General features: G+C 33.4%; 1 protein-coding gene across 1 annotated transcript in view; it reads left to right on the forward strand.

The window, feature by feature from the left end:
* Positions 1–22,999, forward strand: part of LOC115450159 — a 32,458-nt gene extending 9,459 nt beyond the window's left edge. Inside the window, exons 2-4 of the mRNA XM_037441516.1 lie at positions 2,340–2,447; positions 16,955–17,014; positions 21,813–22,999. Coding sequence (XP_037297413.1) covers positions 2,340–2,447; positions 16,955–17,014; positions 21,813–21,899 — 255 coding nt within the window. The 3' untranslated portion in view covers positions 21,900–22,999. The remainder of the gene's footprint in view (positions 1–2,339; positions 2,448–16,954; positions 17,015–21,812) is intronic.
* The last annotated feature ends 704 nt before the right edge of the window (positions 23,000–23,703 follow it).

Raw genomic sequence — 23,703 nt, forward strand, 5'->3', positions numbered from 1 at the left:
GGAAAGCGCCAAAATCGAACCACAGAACAACTTGCCAATATTCAATTACCTGAGGCTATCTCAAAATAACCTGAGGGCTCGTTAAAATTTCGACAAAGGTCTCTCCTTCATTCTCATGAAACCAACACTATAATGGTCAGGAAGTCTCGAATCAAGAGGCCGGGGTGGCAGATCTCTAAAAGAGTTTTCGGGAAAAATCACAAATAATACACATAAAAGATATTGGGGATTGAAATCATATTTTGTGGAGGCCAAAAAGTTATATATGACAATACAACAAAATTATTTATATATATAAAACTGGATCCCTATTTCCCTTGGTTACGCCATCACGCCTTAACAGCTGGACCAAATTCACTATTTTTTTTGTTGTGTTCGTTATTGTCAGGGAAGATTCTTATGAAAAAAAAATTGCACGGTAAATTAGAAAATTTAAGAAAACTTAACGACAATATTAATTTTACATAACTGTCAGTGGTTTGAAATAACTGTCAGCGATCGACAGAATGCGCGCGTGCATACATAGTTAGAACAGGACAACGTCTGTCGGGTCAGCTAATTTTTAAATAAAAAAACACACAACGATTCCATTCTAAACTCAAGTCTTCTATAAACGTATTTTTGCTAGCAATGCTAAGTTCATTCATTTTCTTGTTCCATACTACTGTTATCTATAATAAATTGCCTCGAGTGAATAGACTGCCAATTATACTTTTTTCTTTGTAGGTTATGATCCTTTTTATTTTTTTATGCCATTAATAATTGTTTTATATAGATTATATGAATGAGTTGAAATACGTTTTAGGAAAAAAGAACATTAATTAATTAAGAAGTTATTAGTAAAGCAATTATTTTGCATGAAAATTATTTCCCGCGTGACTTGGAATGTTACATCTAAATAAATAATAAATTATACATTCAGTGCGACAGTTATTAGTTTGCTACGACGTGGATATTTTACATATCGACAACTCTGTAGATAAAGACATATATTATTGTAATTATGGGTCGGCAGAAAAAGAATAATTATTGTAAATGAATATAATTGTTCTGTCGCACCGTTTATGCATGCCGTGGCAAAACGAAACTTAGTTAGAGATAAACACAAGAACCAAAATCTTATATCCAGTGTCATTGTGACATTGGGTTAATAAATTAAACCACTTGTGTATTTGAAAACAACACTTTATCCTAAGTTATGATCATAGATGTAAAATAAAAGTGTAGACCTAAGTTTTGAACATGGTAAATATTAATAAAAAGTAATTTTATTTATACCTGGAGACAATTTTTCGAAACGACTACATCTTAATTTCAGATCGATATATATAACATATTCGTAATAAACTAAAAAATGAAATGAATAAAAAACAGAAAACTAAAACCAGGATTATTGTCTAAACTATTTGGTATTAATAAATGATTTATGAAAAAAAGTTTGCAGAAGTAAAACGTGTATGTTTCAGTTAGTAACGCAATGTAAATATGACCCAGTTTACAATGTTGAAAAAATCCGTAAATACAAAAATGATATATGAATTAATAGTAGAAATAGGCACAACAATCATTGTAATTAAAACTCTTAGTAATTAGACGATAACAACCCATACGAACATAATAATAGAGAACAAAATACTTTTATTTTAGTGAAAATTTAAGTTTTTGTGGCACACTATAGAAAAGTATGGCATTTTTTGCGTAAATTGTTTTGTAATGTTCAATATGGTAAATGGCGCGTATCAATAAAATTTCTTAGCTGGTTTAGATACGTTTGTGTTTTTGAATGTAATATTTTCGATACATTAGTTTGTTAATTAAAAATCTTATAGTACATAATTTGATTCATATCTAAGCCCACAATGGCAAAAAAAGACTGTATAACTATCTGTTTACCAAAAATCCTTTTTTCTCGTAAAAATAATATAATATAAGAAATATAGTTTAAAAAAATGCGAAAGACAAACAATTTAATTGTTTTTTTCTGATTCAATTTTAGGATTATTCTTAGTTGAAAATGACTTCTGAAATTGAGAAAACTCAATCGTAAAATAGGGTTCTAACTACGAATTTGTAAAACTATTGAGTACATAGATTTAACCATCATCGGCATTTCTTTTAATTTTGCATTATTGTAAAATGTAAGTAGATAATGTAACATTAACTTTCCAAATAAACTATACCTCTATAAGCCCCCGCAACATTTTTTTTTTTTTATAAAAAACCGCGTTATTAAATGCACGAATATGGTTCTATGATACTTAATGTGTTGAGTTAAGAAATGTTTCTATCTATGGACAATAAGCCAATTATATTTATACTAACATTACGATACTTTACAGGAAAACGTGGCGTTTCTGGTTCCCTGGGTGGTGGGCTGCATGACATTCATGGCGCTGGAGGCAATGGCCATGGTCTATTCCAATATACTTAGAGATCATGTAAACAAGGTAAATATTTCACTATGAATAATTAATAATAAGAAACCGAAGAAGTATACTTTATCAAAAATATTAAACATACAAATATTCAGTATGTTTGATATTTTTGATAAAGTGTACTGAGCTGACTCCACACAGGAGCCATGTAGGGAAGAAGGAATACAACTAATAGAATCCGATAAGTTTTTAGCGTTCAATGTCTATAAATTTCAAAATGTGTTTCATTTTTTTTTGTTTAATGTGACTCACCAGCGCTCTGGATAACTCTTTTCTACTACTTACTATATAGCTTAGCTGATGTGAAATTGTTTCATAATTCTCAAAGTATTTCCGACCTTAAAAATATAAAGCGTAGTATTCAAATTCTAGTTTATATTTAAGACAAATTTTGCATAGACAATAAACGACACACTGCCCGTAAACAAACAATACTATCCATAGCTTCTGCTGTTAAACCACAAAAAACAAAGATATAAGATAAGAGGTGCCAGGTCCGCAATGAACGTACAGCACCTCTACATATGTAAGGGTAATACTAACCGCAGTAAATAATAATGGAATAGAGATTAGAGATCCAACACAAAGGCATTGCAATTTGTATGACGCCTTATCGCCATCGTTCCGTGTTTGTTCTAAAATTGGTTAATCAATGTAAATATATCATTGTAAACCCACTAAGATATTGTAAACTTTTTGGTGCGTCGTTAAATTCTACATTCCAATAATACTATGAATCAGAATGGTTGTGTATAGACGTTTCTCATAAATATTAGAATTTGGTTAAAATTCGGCATTTAATCGACTTCCTTGGATAACATAAGTTACGGCTTATCCTGGAAAAATAAGGAAAGAATTTCCAAGTGCGCAGAACCGCGAGGTAAAGCTACTAAGTTTGTAAATAGAACCTTATTAATCAGCTTTTTGTTACTACTTTCTTCTGCGTTTTGACCAACCGTACATCCAAGTCATTAGAGTAATTAAATGGACTTAAAGTAAAAATTTAAATATTCTTCCAAGGTGTGGCTGCAATCTAGTTTTACTTTCTTAAGCGTTTATTTTGTTGCTCAAATCTGGAGTGCGAGAATGAAATGCAAAAAGCAACTAGGTCATCTACATCATTTAAAATAGTTATCATTCCGTGTTTTTAAAAATGGAATGTCTTAAACATTTATCAAATAATTCTTTTAATAATTTAATCACGTTTTTTGTCTAAAATTTAAACTCTAAAACATAATATACAACAACTTTATCTTTTGAAATATTATTAAAGATATAACTTACATACGTATCATACATTATTCTCGATTTTATTTAGGTACTTTTTAGTTTGAGTATACAAACCTACACAATTTTATTATTTCATACAATTAATAGATCACAGAATTGTAGAATTTAAAGTCCAGCTGCTATTACGTGGTAATAATACTATTTGTCTGCAATTTATTTAATAAATAAGCATTTACCTAAATACATCACTAGCGTAGATGCCGGCAAATCCGAACAGAATATGATTAATGTTAGAGAGTATTTTGTGGCGATTAATAACTGACAGCATCCTGACTACCACTGATTATAATATTGGTATCGGAACGTAGTACTTGGACTATTATTCCAACTGGAGAAGACATTCATCGTAAGTTTGAATGTGTACTCAAATAATTAAGGTTTTGATGTTGTTTAAACAAATAACCTACCTTGATGCCTAATCGTATGTTCACTTCTAGAGATCATGACTTCTTTTTAATTTAACCTCTATTCCTGGCTTTAATTAATATTTTTTTTAAATCGCTCGAACCAAATGGCTCACGCTGCAACATCACTGTAAAGACATACAATCAAAAATAAATAAATGATACACATCTCAGTAATATAAAGTTCTTAGTACTTAAAATATTAAGTTTAAATTTCATTACAAAAGCTGCTTTAAAGCCAATAGTGAACCTAACTAGATACATAACCATCCGTAGTTAACGCAAACATGTTCAATATACTAACAGAATTAATGAACACGCTTAGTAATCTAGAACACAATTCAATAAGCAATCGGAGTGCACTCACGATGCACTGCGGCAGAGGTGTTGCCAAAAGCACCAGAGTGTAACAAACGCAACAAAGGCGCTAACTGCGGGCGCAATTTGCTGATTACAATCGACATTATTACTAACGATATTAAAGAACGAACCACTGGTATAAACATATCGTAAATCAACATTCTAACTTGGCTTGTTTAATCTCGTGTTGCCAGGTATTTTACAAGTGCAGTTAATCCGATTAGATCGATTTGTTTTTATACCTCTACTAATATTGGAAAAGTGTATCAGATAGATCACGCTTTTTATTCCTGAAAGGGTAGACAGAGGCGTAATTGGTGCAGCAACTTTTCGTGTGTATTCCGATATTATGTAACGAGGGGTAAGCCTAATGCCATGTTGGGTACTAATTCCAAACTCCAGATGAGTGATGAGATGGTGAGTCGAAAAACCCAATATCACTTTGCCCGGGGATCGGCCCGAAACCTTAGTACTGCAGTGGTACCGTAATACTACTACGCCGAGGAAGTTAAATTAAATATTACTGCAAACATTACATTCTTCTGTATTCTTAATAATTAATTACCTAATTTGATGATTTGAAAGCAGCACTAATTTGAAACAACTATAAAACAATATTATATAAACGAATGCTTAAGCATAATTCCAAAATAAATGACTTAATTAGTTCCACTGTGGTTTTAAAGACTTAAAATTCCTAATTTATTCTGCTTAAAGCTGTTGTGTTCTTTCGACTGAAATGGAATCAAAACATTTTCTAGAAACAGATTTATAAGACTTCTGTACTTCTCAATTGCTATTTCTAAGAATCTTCAATATGCCATTATAAAATGGTATATTGAAGATTTCTAAGAATGATGAGATTTGAAATGAAATAATATCAAAGTAATATTGTCCAAAAGGCAACGAACTTACATAAATGCAATTTATTTCGATGATATTTGTGAAGTTAGTAAATTAAATTCCAGTTAGATGTTGTCCTCAACTGCAAACTTTTTTAATACAGACCACAGATTGAGTCTCCCGTTCTCTCCTGTTATCTGCCATTTCTACATCTTCATTATATTTGTTACTAAACTTTAACAGATTCTAACACCACAAGAAGTTATTAACAAATGTGAAACTTCTGCGAATGCAACACGAAGTCTGACGCAAATACAGCTTCAACATACTTGTTTATTGAAAATATTTAAGTTAAAATTTAAATATTTTTCGGATTTTATCGCGGTTTTAATATTTTAGTTTTCTTTCGACGTTTCGAAGACTTTGCAGCCTTTATGGTCTCGAGTTCAGTCCTCCCCGAATGTTTAACATTCGCGTAAACATAAAAATCAATATTTAAGTTGTAAAGGGATTTTTAAATTTATTACAAACAATTAAATATTTCAAATGGCTCCTACGGACCCAACATTTCGCAATACACGTAAATATAGAAAATAAAACAGTTTATTTAACGAGTCGTCAATCATTACCGTAACGTTCACCAAAGCTGTTCGCGTGAAATGCGAAACAATTCAATGTAAAAGGCGAAAACTTATTTATTTTCCGGCTCGTTGCCTACGTTCCTGTAAAACAATGACTGTTTACTACGCGGTTTGTTTGCTCGGCTGTTGTTGTTTTCGAATAAAAGATAAAGCGTAAACGGATTTTGGGCTTGTTATCATTTTATTGAGTCGTGATTTTCTTCATTAAACTTTGAGGTAAAAAGGTACTTTGTATAATAATATTTTTGTTTTGCATATAAAATTGTTCAAACTTGAAACTTCTTTGTTGTTCCGTCCTTTGTTCTATTTATATAATATATTTTTATATTACCTTGGCTATTTTTTTATTATACATTGAATTCTGTTAGAATAAAAGAAATACGATTTACTTATCGTTTATTTCGTAATTTTTTGAACCGGCCTTCTGAAGCCTTTAACAAAAATTCCTTTGCTTTTATCCGCGTTGAGGACACACGTTCGATTTAAAACGGGCCGGTCAAAATGATATTTGATTTTCTGCCCAATATTAGCCCGGTCTGGAATTGTACCCGATAAATGGCCATAAACTATTACATGGGATGTAAGATATCTGGCGAAATGTGAGTGTGATCATAAGCGTAGTTAAGAAGAGAGGAAGTAGGGGAATACGTCGCCTGTCGTAGAAGCGTCTTTGACCACCTTAAAAAAAACCTTGCGCTTACAAGGATTTCGCGTTGTAAAGGCCTTTCATTGGATTCGGCAAGATTTTCTTTTGCTCCGGTCAGCTCATACCCCCCATTTTCCCTCCCAACCTTCTAGACAAAGTCCGTAACTACACGAACAAATGTGATAACACTTCTCCCTATCTGAAAATGGAAAGACATCCATAACCAATCTTAAAAAGCCAGAAGAAGCACAAGACCCTTAGATATAAACACAGTAGTAATTAGTATAATTATGTTTGCAAACGTGTGTGAGAAAGCACCTCACACTGTCTATAAACTGAGGACGAAATTATGTTTATTTGCATTTACAAAGACCGATTTGCATAACGCGAGCAGGTCACACTGAGTTGTAGGGTAAGTATCTCTTATCTTAGGATATCTATAAAATTATTTTCCTTACTTTATTAGACAATTTTTAAAGCCATCACTCCATTCTTAAGGACTGATAACATGACTAATAAATATAAAATAACATAAAAATCACAATTTCTTATTATAGGATCTTCAATAGGAAAGTAAATTTAACAAAGGTATTCTGGGGTAGTAATGGAAATTTTGAAATAAAATAGGCTAAATCTACCTTTACGTGCTAGTTTTCTTTAGTTACAAAACATAATATACATATAACAACTCTACTTAACCTATTAACATCAGCAAGAGTTTTAATTTGTTGTGTATTTGCTCTCTTATATTAGAAATAGATAATCTCTCATCTGATTAATACATGTCTCTCGTCAGATTAGTTTACGCGCCAGTGACTAACTACTCGGTTAATTTCCCAAGGAACCGAACTATTCAAAACAGTTGAATATGACGAACTATTTTGAACAGTACTATTGTTTAGAATCAGAAATAAATTGATGAATGGGATGGCATTAATGGACGATGATAAATTCCCCAGATACACCACAGCGGGAATACACTAATGCTTTGTTCAGTTAATTGTCACCGAAAGAGCTTTTCACTAAGGCTCAAGCAAACCTAACCCTTTCTTAACTAAATTCATACAATAGGATAGGTATTAGAAGATTTCATTTGAATGTGGAAATGCTAACTAGGGGGGAGGGATGAAATCAAACATGAGGCATCGAGGTCACGAGACAATGGACGTATTGTTAAAATAAATTGTATGTTTTGACAATGAGGCTTAAGGTTTAGCTGTTCTAAATCATTCGCGCGTTTTACCTACATAGTGAATAAATTGAGACTGCCTCAGTAGCATAATGGTAATGCATGCGTGGTACGGCAGCCCTCTGAGGTTCTGGGTTCGAATTTTGGGCCAGGCAAAAGGATATTTAAATTTTCCTGCTGAGTATGAGCCCGGAGTCTGGAATTTGTGCCCGATTTAGCGATAGACTCGTCCCCTATCCTATCATGGCATGATGGCATGGCATCATCACTTGGCGAAAAGTGGATGCCCTTATTGCACCTCTGTATACCTCTTCAGGGATAAATGCGTGATGTGTGTGTATATGTGAATAAATTGTAAGTGTTGTTTAAATGTTTGTAATAAGTTGTTTATAAAATAATTTTTTCCTGATTTAAGTCCACATCCAGCTCACGTGCATCTATTTTCTCTTAGAACCACCTCCCGGGATATATCTAGGTATTCTTTTCCATTTCACTACAAAGATACACGAAAAGGTCTTGTAAAAGACATCCTCAAATACAGCATATTATTCTACAATTGCGGATATCATCACGTTATAAAAACCACATTTTCCCTTGACTTGTCTGTATATATAAGCAATTCCACAAATGAGGCAATTTCGCGATAAGAATTAACTTGCGAGGCGTCGCTCTGGATGTAAGGAGAGCTCATATATTACAAAACTTATAAAGGCTGAGCCATTTATAACGGAGTTAAACTGACGGAGACTGCGGTGCTGTGGCTCACAGAACATCGTGACATTTATATTGAGTACCATTGCTAATATGTTAGCTGGTTCTTAGCTAGAATTCTAGTTTTCATTTATTCTGTAGTGAAAAGAACGAATAAAGATCTAGTCATATATATATTGTATACACCGCGATTTTATAGTCGTTTTGAAACCAACTTTGGTTACTAAGAACAATTTGTAGCAACAAAAAAAATTGTGAATCAATTGTACTGATGATAATTAAAAAAAAAAATGCTTTTATAATCTTATTTATCATTCGTTCGAGTTTGATAATGAAGTAACGTTACGACAATTATTCATTGTTATGAATGGCACCGATCGTAATGATCTTAATTAGTATGTGAGATTTAACTTAAGATTTAAGGTAAGTGTCTTAAACTTTATTATTGATACAGAATTAAAATTTTCGATTCCAAAACGACTATAAAATCACAATGTATATATTTGTATATATGAAAATAAATGTGCATGTTGTTCCCTATGGATTCCAAAACGGCTGGAACAATATAATGATTCTTTAGGTGATCTTCAGATTAGTCTAGTGGGTGATCATGTGAAGTTTGATAGCCAACGGACCACCAGAAATCATCTAGCTATAGATAATTAGTGCTAGACGTCCGACATCGGGACGAATAGCTAGTCTTTTATAAAATAATCGGTCAGTGTACTTACGAATTCAGCAACGATTTCCAAAACGAAATTCCACGGAATGTATTTATTGTTTTAAAAAAGAAATTAACCATAATCTTTTAAGTTCGGTAGCTTTAAGTTTATTTATATTAAAATGAATATATTCAACATTGAGCAAAGCTTAATACAGAGAAGTGAAAAAAAAATAGGAGCAGAGGGAGACGAATTGAAAAAATCTATTGTTATTTAGTTGTTTTAATTATTTTAGTCTGCATATTTGCTTATCTTAAAGTAATTTATTTTAGAGGACATAAAGTTCAATATACTATAAAATACAAATGCGATGGATCTACGTCCCTGCGGTTATTTGAATTGGGCCTAAGTCAATGCCTAAATTAAAATGAACTCGTGTGTTTACGTTTACAACAAGTGAAGTCGTGGTTGACAACAAGCATATTACAAAACTTTATCGGGCAAAATATCCAGTACCAACTAATAAGAAGCCTTGACATTGACGGTGCGCGACAAACCAAACTGAATCATTAATCACGTAACAACTAGTAGTTTCAATTAATATTCTCACAATTAACTGACTTTGTTGATTGGCTGTCTTTCACCTTGAAATATTCAACTTCTACACAATGTGTGGTAAATATTTATTATTATAATTAATGTTGCCTGAAGAATTTTAAAATGAAAACATCCAAACGTAAAAATGCTAAAACTAGTTTTATTTGGTATCTAAACGTATACTTCACACCGAAAAAACAGAAACAGCAGAGCCATGAGTAAAGGACATTTTAATACAATAGTGTATTTTCTTATGTTTGATTTCATAATTATTCTAAATAACAACACATAGTACGACAAAGAAGTTCTTCTGGGAAAATCAATAAAAATTTGCAAAGTATTGCAATATGCAGAAGTGGGCGCGTAGTGGGGATATCGCTCCATTTCATTCATTCGCACGGATCGTAATTCCCGATGACGTCACGTGCGCCATTGCACCCCTTTTTTATTCGTTTCTTGACACTTACGTATACTCCTTCCAGCGAATTGCTAGTAACTTGTTGATTTTTTTATCCAACTGTAATAAATCTTTCTGTGGTAATATTTATATAAGGTAAACATTTGTCCACGTAAAGAAAAAAATGTCAAATACCCTAGTATCGTGTTGCACATTAGCAAAACTCTCAGAAGCTAGTAGACGAAATTACCAATACAGTATCGGCTATCAAACAGAATAAATTGAAAACAGTTACTATAAGGCTCCGTACAGACGCTGTCAACTTGTCGAGAAACACTACACTACTACGAAAGTGGCAGTATCTTTCACAACACTACAATAAAACTGATTACAATTATTGTTAGAACAACTTCAGCAACTATCATTTCTAGTTTTATCGGGTACGACAACGTCTGCGCAGCGCCTAAGACCTCGAATACATCACGCCTCGTTAACCTCACTCGTCAGACCGGCGAGTCACATTTTTCTTAATAGCCACGTGGGGTTAACGTTAAAAGATATTAAACACAGCTCCTATTACGGGCACACACTATTAGAGAATAAATATACTTCATATACCACATTTTTAATAATTAATAGACTATCTTTTAGTAGATATATTATAAGCCAAATTGGAACTTAAGCTCTTGTGATAGATACTAACTTCACTGAATATTTTTTTATGTCAAATTTTTTATGACAAATGAAATTTGTATCTCAACAATTCATCCATCATAAGCCGTCTAAAGTTACATAAGTATTTAGACTGTGTGAGTGGGATCTGAGACCCCAAGTCGTAATGTCCATTAATTTTGCTGACCTCAGTGCTGACTCATCACAACTTACCAACAGATATTAACAAAGCGATGATATTACCACATTGTAAAACATATAGAGATATACTAGTATATTATATAAAGGAATAGTTTTTACAAACGTTACTAAACAAAAAAATAAATACTGACAAAGAAAAATGTTCGTTTAAATAGTAATGACCTGCTGTCGAATAAAAAGACACATGCTTGCTGGCTACAGTCGATGATGTACGATTAAACAGAACTGAAACGATTCAACAGATTTTAAATGTGGTTAAAGAATTCTTTAAATGAAATATCGGCCATTAATTTGTGATTCCTACAGTATCAATGTTGGTGACGTTGTTGTGTTAATATTTGTCGTGTTTTGATTTATTGCATTGACCTAATTGTATATCTACCAATACCCTAAATCAATTGTTAAAGTAAAGAAAAAATCTCTCGTTTTTCATAATTAATTCTTGCATTGTAGTATACTTATCATCAGAAGAAAATATGTTACTATTGCCGTAATAAGACTAAAGTAAACACAATCCTTATAAATCTTTATTAATTTATAGCCCACTTTAAAAAATGGAGCAGGTTCTTAATTTGTGTGTTTATATTTTCTATTCATCACATCGTGAGATTATTAAAATAACTCGTGTATTAACAGATCCTCCTCGTTGCGTCGATTCCCCAATGCTGGAGGTCGTGAGTCATCAGGGAAAGAGTCCTTTGCGCACGATGTAGCATCTGGTTCGGTTTTTGGAGACATGAACAGCTTCAACCACATTCATGACGAGTGTGGTGCGGATCTGATCTGTCCAACTCATTGGATTCCTTGCTCTCGATCTCTTGCCCATACCAAATACAAAGATATATAGTTTTCAATCGTGATTATTCTCGTCATCAATCAAACTAATTGCCAGTATTTTCATTTAAGGTTATAGCTTAAGGTCCATTTTTCATACATTTTGTTTCACCTTTAATCTGGGTAACTAAACAAGTATTGACAAGTAAAGAATTTAAATTCACGTCTAGTTAGTGATTAGTTCTCGCAGTTGAAAGAAAAACGTAAAAATAATTAATATGCATGGATATTTCGGCCTTTAAAATTTAATACGACGAAATTTTGTAACATAAAAAAATGAAGCTAATGTTTAGATTTACTGGTAGTAGGTAGGTCTCTCATATGTGAAAGTCCGCCTGGGTAGGTACTAATGCAATATTTATTTTTGCCACCAAGCAGCAGTGTGTAGTCACTGTTGTGTTCCGGTTAAAAGAACTTCGTAGCCAGTAACTTTGTAACTATTATCTGATAAGACTTAACATCTCATGTCTCAGAATGGCGAGCGCAATGGAATACCATACAATACTTTGTAATTCAAGGTGTTGGATGGTGTTTATACTGGATAGATCATAGAACTTAATTCTAAATCACTTCATATTTCTGTACAACTTCAGAGAAATAAAATAAAGTTTAACGATATTTTGCATTTATATATTAATCTTTTATTAGATACAGTCTCTCCAAATTACTGTTTTTGTATATAAAATAAATTGCAATAGGCCGCCCATTGTGCCCGTACACGTGCTTAATTCCCACCATAAAACAATAGGACTGTTTACAAAGCTTTGCTAGCTATTTAGCCACGGGTCGGCGACTTTTAATTTTGGATTCACGGTTCTTGTGCGTTTAAGCAATATCATGTATTGTGCGGTAGACTCATAACAAAAATATTTACTTTGTATGAATGCAGGGATGTTATGGAGCTCCGTAACCGTAACCGAAACTATCGGATATCCGAAATAAAAATATATCCATAACCGTAACCGTATCCGTTATAAAAGTTTCGGATAAGTTACGGATAATATGTTCCGACAGGTTTTTGTTTCACCGCTCACGCGTTACGTGAATTTTGTAAAGTTTGTTATTTTTAATCATAACATTACTTCATTCATAAATAGTTTTTATCAAGTTGAAGTTATTTTTGCAAAATGTAAACAGTGTGATAAAAACTTTTCACAGAGAGGAGGTAGCACTACTTCACTGAAACTTCATATCAAATTAAAACACAGAGTTTTTCCGAACACCCATGTCCCCCAATTAGTTCATCGATAATTAACAATCGACGATGACGACGAACGATAGTTAGTATTCGTCGCCCTACTGTATTACATATTTTTTTTTTTTTTTTATTTTACTTTAATCTAATATCCGTAACCGAAATTATCCGAAACTACCGGATAATCCGAAATAATTACATATCCGTAACCGTATCCGAAACCGATATAATTTTATTCCTATATCCATATCCGTATCCATATCCGAAATTTCATATCCATAACATCCCTGTATGAATGTACAAAAGAAACAACACGCATTAATCTCAGAAGGGATATGCAGAGGCGCAACCAAGGCAACCACCTTTCGTCCAGTGTGTTCCGTCCCATGTTGGGATAGGGGACGAGCCTATCGCCATATCGGGCACAAATTCCAGACTCTGGGCTGATACTGGCGCGACACACGATTCGAGCCCAGGACCTCAAAGCACTGCCGTATCGTGCATGCAGTACAACTATGCCACCGCCTCGGAGTATAAATGTATTAATCAACTAATAGTACTTACATGGTCATTACCCCAACGCTGTCGTATAGATAATTCATGTAAAAGTTATTTTTTCTTTTATTAGTTTTATAACATATTACCCATGTTGCTATCGCTATGAATTCACTCAGAGTACAATTAAATACATCAGTTTTAATTGCAATAAGCGCACGTCAGAGATTAGTGAATGTAACACGCTTACACACACAAACATTCCATTACCACGCCTTTTATCCCTGCAAGGATAGGCAGAGGCGCAGCCAGTGAAACCATATTTCGCCGTTTATATTTCGTCCCATGATTTACCGGCATCTAAATTTTAAGTAATTACTACTTTTTACCATCTAAAATGAACAAAAATTAATAGACAAAATCACTCCGATCCACTTTTTTATGGTTCACATAATATAATTTCTTAATGTATACAAAACTGAGATTAACGTTTTATAAGGCTACATGTTTTATATAAGAGGATACTGATATTTATAGTTAACACAAACTGCTTTACTCAAACACCCTGTATACACAACATCTTTGAGCTGCACAACTTTAATGGCCGTTTGGTATCGAACTAAAACTTACTGAAACTACTGAACTTCCAACCAACCAGTTAGCAATGAATGACATCGAGCCTTATCGAATTCACATTTAGCTGTTAATGTGAGTGTCATTAATTCATACTAACGAATGTGAAATGTAATTAATATAGTAAGGAGTGGCTTATTAACTAAGTGGTTTTGAATCAACCTGTATATAGTAACTTAGTTAAAATATTGAGTTAATTAAATTTATACGTTACTTACAGTAACGAAAACATGTAAAACGTAAATGTATCCGAGATATGTTAAAATAAAACCACTTCATGGTTTTCATCGCAATATTTTGTTTAATTCTTACTTCCCATCTTTCGAAAACTGCAGCCTTCGTGGTTACGAGGTGCACCGATTACTTGGTCGAGTAAATATACATTAAGCATTTTATTTAGATATCCAACATTCGCCTAAACGTAACAAATATATTGTGTTGTATATTTTTATATTGTGTACTATAATACCACCAAGTAGATCCAACTTCTGTCAGACAGTTTGATTAAAAATACAGGTATTTTTGCAATATTTCAAAGTCTACATGTGCCCATTGTTATTTATTACTAGAAGGAGATATTAAGGTCACGATATTTGCGTACGCAAGAACGAACAACATGTATAAACTATCTATATATAAAGAAATGTGCCCGTGACTCCGTCCGCATCAAAATCCATTCCCAATGTAAAAACAGCACTCAGAGATGATATTGTGCTTGCTAATAGTGAAAATAATATTCAAAATCGAATAAGTAATTCTGGATATTAGCGCGTTCGAACAAGCAAAAAATCATAAAATCTTTTTTTCATTCAGGTTTATAATCCATAAATATTTTAAAATAAAACAAAGTCGCAGCTCCTGTCTGTCTTAACGCGATAAAATCAAAAACTACCGACCGGATTTCTATCAAATTTAGTATGGAGACATTTTGAAACCCTGCTAAGGACATAGGCTCCTTTCGGTAACAGTATATATAGTGGGACTTTTATCCCGGAAAATTACTTAATAATTTGAATGATATTTAAATTTTTACCCACTTTACCTAAAGTTAAACTAGTTGCAACAATAAGGGTGCAATATGAGTCTATGCTTTACAAAGTATACTGATATACCATTTTTAAAGTATATTTACCAGAGCGTATCTTGTTAGACTGGCTTTACATTGAACAAGTCGTCTTTGACGGTCCAACCAGAGAATTGCAGTGCAACCAGCTGAAAGGCTCATTTACGAGACTCGGACCAAGGATTAGATGTTGCTAATGGCGATCGGGATTAGTGGAGAATTATCGTCTGCATTTCATCTTCCATTGTTTAGGTTGCTTTTATGTTAGTTAACGCAACTAATTTTGTCTTCAGCACGAATTGCTAGAGACTTACTATACCTCTTTGTGTGGGTCTTTGCTTTTAAAGCAATTGAATTAAATGACGTATATATTTTTATATAATGAGCCGATTTAAACTATGCAGTACGACAGTATACTATATGAGGGTATCCTCATGAAGTGAGAATTTGTGTAACAAGTAAAATTTTCAAAGATAAACAAGATTTCCTTCGGTGCCACAATACTGTGTTATTTTGTTAAAAAAAACTCCTTATTGCACTCAAGAGTCTCCTGATGAATAAAAACACCACACTTTACTATTAAATTATGTTTTGTATCTGAAACCAGCATTATCATTTTACAGAGCAACCAAGAAGACTATAAGTATCGCAGGCAAACAGTCATTTAAATACTAGATCCAATATCCAACGCATAGTTCTGTCACACAATGACTTATTTTTCTAAAAATACCGTACTTGATCTAAATAGTACTAATACATTCGGGAGTATTTACTCACGAAGAAAGCGAAAATATTATTATAACATAACTACTGTAAAATTTATTATAATTTTCCAGAAAGCGACATAATTCAAATTGTTCGGAAACAATAAATTCGCTTCTCACTACCAAATGATGTAGTTTTGACTTTATTTATTTGTTTTATTTCGTTAATGGAACTATTTTATTTGATTTTAAACTGTAACAGATTAATATAAATTTAATTCGATTTTAAAACGCATTCCCACTGCCCTATAAATTTTATTTCAAACCATTATGAAAAGCACGTCCCTGCCAATTACCAATTAACTACTTTATGATGATAATGGCATTAATTCGGACCCCGCAATGGCGTTATAATGACAATTTTGTTGCCAAATTTAATTTATGAAACATTTCGCGTCCGACTTTCTGGAGAGCTGGCACTTCGAATTTCATTTAGATTTTATAGCTTCTTACTTCTTTCGTATTTTTGTTTTGTGCCAATTAGAGACGTTTTTAAGTGATATTAATTGAATCTGTTTTGTTAGAGCTTTGTTCCTGTTTTAAACCAATTAAGGAGATATTTCTACATAACGCGAAATATAAAAATTAGCAAAGAAAAATAAAATAAAGATTAATGGACGGGTAGATATTTACTTAATATTTATTTCCATTTCATTAATTTGCATACATCAGATATTATACAGTGTATGACTTCAATAGTGGAGTTACAGCCTAAATTAGAATCAGAATCATTTATGTGTTAAACATAGGTACACATTATATGTAGATCTTAAATGACTAAATTAGGGCTCTAAGATTTGCCAGCAAGGCGTAAAAATATTAGATGTTCCTGAATAACAAGGGTATCAATGATTTTCTGATGTAATAATAATTATGTAAATATATTTTTAACACAATTTGAATAATGAATCTTTTGTTGCAGCAATTCGACTCTATGTGCAAAGCCGAAATATCATTCCTAGTACCCCGGATACTCCTAAATGTAAGTATAACTGATAAATATTACTACACAGTTATTTGTTAATAGAAAAAGAGGGAAGAAGCTATTCTTTATTTCATAGGAAGCAAAGCAATAAAACAATATATCTCGAATTGATAAACCCCTTTTCCTGAAGCCGGTTAATGAAGCAAAGTTGTAAGCAGTGCCGAACAGCAGTCAGTGACATTTTTAGATATAACTACAGTATAAAAGAGTTTAAAATATTTGGGAAACGCAGAACTAAAAGACTAATAGAACACAATTGCTGTTTCATAAAACTTTTAACTATCCAATTAAAAATACAGACTGAAAAACAAGAAAGGAAATTACATCCGATGAACTGTGAATCAAAGGGAATACAAAAAATACAATTCAGTAATTTTAACACTTCGCTGTGGAGTGGAGATATGAATATTTAGATTCATTAAGGTGGTAGCTCAAGGTCCATTTTCATACATTTTGTTTCGGCTTTAATCTGGGTAACTAAACAAGTATTGGCAAGTAAAGAATTTAAATTCACGTCTAGTTAGTGATTAGTTCTCGCAGATGAAAGAAAATCGTAAAAATAATTAATAATAATTGATATTTCGGCCTTTAAAATTTAATATGACGAAATTTTAAAGGCCGAAATATCAATGAATATTAATTATTTTTAAATTTTACTTCAAACTGCGAGAACTAATCACTAACTAGACGTGAATTTAAATTCTTTACTTGCCAATACTTGTTTAGTTACCCAGATTAAAGCCGAAACAAAATGTATGAAAATGGACCTTGAGCTACCACCTTAAGCTGAAGTTGTTTGAGATATCTTTACAATGTACCTTACTTTTTAAATGAGGTTGTTTTTTGGATATTGGAGAGGTATTTTATAATAACATAGATACTTAGTAATATAAGTTTTATTATGTGTCAATAAGTAATACTTTTATAGTAAATACATACACATCACTCGTTTTATCCTCGAAAGGGTAGGTAGAAGCGCAATAGGGGACCGGCCTATGCTTGATTTTGTACATTATTCTATATGTAATGGTTAATAATACGAAAAAGAAGCACTCCTGCGAAAACTGCATAAAAATTGGTTAAGAAATGAGCGAGTAATTCATATTTAAAATATTGTAATGTGCAGAAGTGGGCGTGATGTGGGGATATCGCTTCATCTCTTTTTTCGCACGCGTCGTAATTCCCGATGACGTCACATGTGGATATTTCGTCTCTTTTCTGTTTCTTGTTAATTACCCCTTCCACCGAAATTCAAAGACTTATAACTCGTTGATTTTTTACCGGATTTTAATAATTCTTTCTGTGTTATAATTTATATTATGTAAATATTTGATAATAGTAAAGAACAAAAATGAGTCCGGTGCCCTATTGGTGTACTTATTTCCCGCGTTGTACATTCCGTCCCATGGTGTGATAGGGGGAGAGCCTATCGCCACATCGCGTACAAATTCCAGACTCTGATCCGATACTAAGTAGGAAAACTTATCAGTTTGTCCAATCCGGGAATCGACCTCTACCTTAGCACTGCAGTCGTTCCGTAAAACAACTACGCCACCGAGACAGTTAAATCTAATAGTACTCAGACGATAAACTTTAGCGGGTGGGACAATTCATTCATAATTTATTATATTATCGGTACAATCAGCGCCCCACAGTTTTTATCAATCGCCCGTCGTGCGCTGAGGCAGCAAGATTTCATCTTTTATATTATGCAATAGTCAAATTTATTAGACTTTTTTATTGCTTTGCTACACATGCTGCCTAGCAGCAGAAATAGACATTGCGGTGGTACCTACCTAGGCGGACTCTTACATATGAGAGATCTACCACCAGTAAAATATATAGGTACAACTTTCTTTAATTCTACCATCGGAAAACAACTAATATTGGTTTTAAGACTCCATTGTACCGACATCTGTGTACCCTAAACAGAAATACTAAAAATTCGAACTTCACTCAACAAACATGAACGAAACAAAAAAATCACGACGAATTTTAATGGAACGAAGCTCCGAGATCATATGGCATTTACGTTTTTGGTTTGAGCGATATCCAATTTCGGCGCAGGAAAAACTACGACGCATTTTTTAATTTCAATGAAAAAGCCAAGACGTTAATTTGTGCAAAAACGGGACTTCTTTTGTATGGGTATAATAATGTTTTCAGAACAACCATTATCTCTGACTTAGCGAAAGAATGCTTACAAAATCCGACGGTTTATTACAAAAATGTTTGTTTTAAATCTTCTCTTTAGTTACATAGTTGCTGCTTACGAACTGCACCCTGATTTATTAAGTAAGCGTTATAATATGACCATTAGCCAGCATTGCGCACAGCCACGCACACATGCACAATTCATGCAACCACGATATTTTAAAATTAAATGAAGTTCTTCATATCTTACTATTACAACAAACACCTACGTTATTTACTTTGTTGCAAAAATAAAATTTAAAATTCTGATGGTAAAAATTAGAAAAGAAAATAATTCATGATTCTCCCTTTATTTATCTTCCAGAATTATTGGAAATTTTGAATGAAAAACACTTATAACCATGTAATATATGTAATTTAATTTGCACATCAAATATAAGATAGAACCTTGTAATAGTAAGCCAGCGTATATCTATTTTTCAAATACAAACAATATATACGTTTTTGGTACTAAGGGATCGAAATTACCATTCTCGTTTTACTAAACATGAAGCATTGTAGGCCTACAGAAACGTGTTCAAAGATTCTTGAAGGTGACAAGTATAATCTGAAGTTATGATCAGTTTCGAAACTTCACGCGGTCTGAGGTTGGCTCTACATAATAAAGAAATTATAACTTTGTAGTTCGAAGAAGCTGTACGCGAGCCGAAGGTCGAGCATAACTTGGTCTTGGCTACGTAGTAACGGAATGTTTCCAACATTAACAATGAATCTTAGCTTGTTAATGAAAACGAGGTCGTTTTCATTGTGGTAGGGGATATTAAAAACGAAGTGGATTTATTGCAAAATTTATCTTTAATTTTTTTGACAAAAGATAGACTAACACGTATGTCATCTAATGATAAGATATTATCATTACCTGTGAATGTCCAATGCCAAAGAAATTCGCGGAAGGTTTCCGGCCTCAAAAAAGAACTAATCCATATTAAGAAAGCGGAGCGGATTTTATGAATCTCATTGGCATTATCAAAGTTAGGAACAAACCTGCCAGTTCACGGCGGTTTTCTGCAAGGCTTAAAGGTAGTATAATATACACCATCCTGACCGAACTACACAATTGTACTCAATTCCCATGTAGTTAAAGTTGTCTATTGCGTGACTCTAACACATTAGCTTAAATCTAGGATAGGCTGAAAACCAGCGCTGCTCGGAACTACTGTCCTGATCAGCATAAGCTGAGCCGCTTCCTTTTGTCTTTATTATAGTATAAGTATAAGAATGTGTATGTTATCATTTTTGTAATAAGACAATAAACTGCTTTATTATTATTATTAAATCTTTTTTCCAGTGGGTTCAAAATCTACGTTTCCAATGAGCTCATTGTCGTACAATGGACAATATATTGCTGAAATTTCTCCAACCTAATTCTATAACAACGAACAACAAGTGACGTGACACCGAAATGGCTTCACGTCCGCCATTGTTTGGCCTAAACTCCGAAGAAAAATATGTTTAAGCCGAACTTGGCATTTTTGCTCATTTATAGAGATGAGACGCTACGCGACCCGGTCCACTTTTGAGTTTTCTTTCTTTTAAAAGCTTTTATGAGTTGCGGAAAACGTGCATTACAGAACCTTTGTCCGACTAATTACTTTATAAATCGAGTTTTTGTTGTAGGTTTCCATTAATAAGTATACATTAACCGACCATTTGGGGTAGGTCGTTATGCTGAACAAATTTGTTCCATTTCTAACGTTACCTAGACTTTAAAGTGGGGTGAAAATTATTCGTTGTTGTGACAAAAGGAATGTACGCTTTATTATTATCATTGTACGCGACATACAAAGCACAAACATTTAAATTTCATTCATTTTGTAACGTAGGATAATTTTGTTTTCTAAAATTAGTTTACGTTTACATTATTCTTGTTCACTATGTCATGTTTCGTTGTTAAAATTTTACCGTTTGGTTGCCTTTAGGACCAATGCCTGAGGCGTCGTGTGAATACAAATATCAAGTATACAGATTTAGTTTTAAAATTATATTCAGTAGGCAATAATTGAAATGTAATTTTTTTTAAATGATTCCTTTTTAGGCTATTTCTATTATCCCTATAATATTATTTATTATTTTTATAATATTATTATTTAACTCTGAACTGTGCTAGTAAATAACTACACATAATAAAATTGTCAAGGTTTAACACGAGAAATTGTGGAAATAAAAACTGATAGTTACTTACGTCAGTAGTTATTTGTTGACATTTTTGGAATAACTCAGTGAATACAATACTAAAAGCACATGCAAACATTTCAAAAGAAGTATGTACATACATACATAGATATAGAACATGTTTTGGTAGTAGCAAGATAGCGACCACGGTACACAAGGTATAAAACCCACCAAAGCGAGCCACAGAAGGCATTCCGGGAGTGCGTATTTTTGCTTTCAAACAAGCATAATTGTAACTATTGGCCAGAGCTAATCGCCTCACGACAAAAGACATTATCTAAACCCTACTTCATTTACCGTCAGGTACGGTGAAGGGATTTTGCCGCGCTCCTATAAAAAAAAACTATAAAAAGTACATATGTTCATAATATATCACATATACATATTTACATAATATGTTTGCCACCAGTGCCTCTGCATATGGTGCGTCCTGCGACTGTACCATCTCCTGCGCGCCGGCGTCACTTGGAAGGGCGCGGCGCCCATCGAGCTGTGACTACTGCCGCACGCCCCGGAGCCCTCCCAGCCCGCACAGCCCTGCGAGTCTACTTTACTCCTCGCCGGTGCTGAGAGCGACACCGATGCCAGCCTCCATGAACTATGACGACGGCATAAGTGCAGTGTTTTAATGTAGATGATTGGAAAAAATATGTGTGCCCGGGCAAACTCGATTTCAGGCTAAACCAGTTCATCTTAAGCGTGACAGGATATATTAGTTTAGCCCAATCACCTTCTATCACCTTCTATCCAATCACGTTTCTATCATTGAAAGAGCAGTTAAAAAAATCTTACTTACTGTCCAACTGATCCCGCATGGTTCTGGCATTGAAAAAGTATATATTTGTATCTGTTTCGAGGTGATTAAAAAACAAAATAAATCGGACTAAGCTAGTTTATTATGACACGCTAACGATGAACCAATTTGGTCTAGGAGCAAACTAGTTTGGGCCTGAAATCGAATTTGGCCGAAAACATATTCAATCAGGGCCCCCAGGTTTTTGTGCAAATTTCCAGTTACCTCTTTTCGCATTTGGGAACGGGTAGCCAGAGCTGGATATAGTGATTAGCCGAGCGTTGACGGTCGAACAGAATGGAGTCGCATTTCGCCCGATATATTTCGGTACTATGATGTACCTACACAGCAAACTGACCCTACTGGACCTGATGGTAAGTGGAGTGGGGTCCAAAAAAATGTCGACTGACGAGAGATGATTATCTCTGCGTCTGTCAGAAACGTGCCGTGGCCGTGAACTGCACAAAATAAATGCGATTCAATTCTGCTGAAATGAAATTCCAATTTGCAGTGGCTGTGTCGTTTTTACGACAATTTTTCTAATGTCAAGTTGGAAAATCAGAAGACACCTGCTCTAACCCACACTGGACTTTAAAAAAGTCTTGATAACAAAATGTGTAGAACACAGTATTGTTATATAAGAGTCTGTCACTTAATCGACTCTGGATACCTGTAAACTTAAATGTTTAAAGAAACAGAGACGAGGTCATAAACTCGTACTAAAATAATTTATTGAAATGTGGTTACAATGTAATTTGGCGTTTTTGATAAGTGAATATTTGACAGTTTCACCAAATGATAAAGAGAATTATAATATAAGGCCAGAGAGCCATATTCCGTCTAGGAGGCAAATCGAAGGACAGGTTTCGTAGGTGGTTTAGGTAGATAGGGGATTTTTAGGCGCTTTTATATATATGGCTATGAAACCTGTCCTTTGATTAGGACGCCCGTAATTAAAAAGACGGATTAGCCCCCATAGACGGAATAAGACCTCTTGATCTTATATGGAAACGAAGTGGCATGACAAATAAATAAAAAAATTAAGGCATAGATAATATTTGACCGCGAATATTTTACTTCTCATATTATCTATGATATCATTCTAATGAACATATTATTAAAATAACTATAATTTCGAACTCAGCGAAATTTAAACTTTAATTAAAAATACACTAAGTTTTAATTCTATTTTGACCTCATTCACACATCACACGTATTCGCTTCTTGTCAAAAACGCCATGAAATCTTATCGTCACTATAAATTTTCTTTTAAAAATGATACAAAACACCAACTATTTCGAGCCCAAAGACTGTGATATGAGTCCTATTGAGTTTTTATTCCATATATTTTTGTAGGCTCGGGTTCGAATAATTCTCATAAATGTATTCAATCTTCTATATTCAAAGAGTACAATTAAACGCTGTTATAGTTACTGTAAAATACATTCAAAACAGATCATTTTGTGATGAGACTGGAATATCAAAATTCTAATTACAAATAAATATT

The sequence above is a fragment of the Manduca sexta genome, chromosome 22 (assembly GCF_014839805.1).
Source record: "Manduca sexta isolate Smith_Timp_Sample1 chromosome 22, JHU_Msex_v1.0, whole genome shotgun sequence".
NCBI classification, from domain to species: Eukaryota; Metazoa; Arthropoda; class Insecta; order Lepidoptera; family Sphingidae; genus Manduca; species Manduca sexta.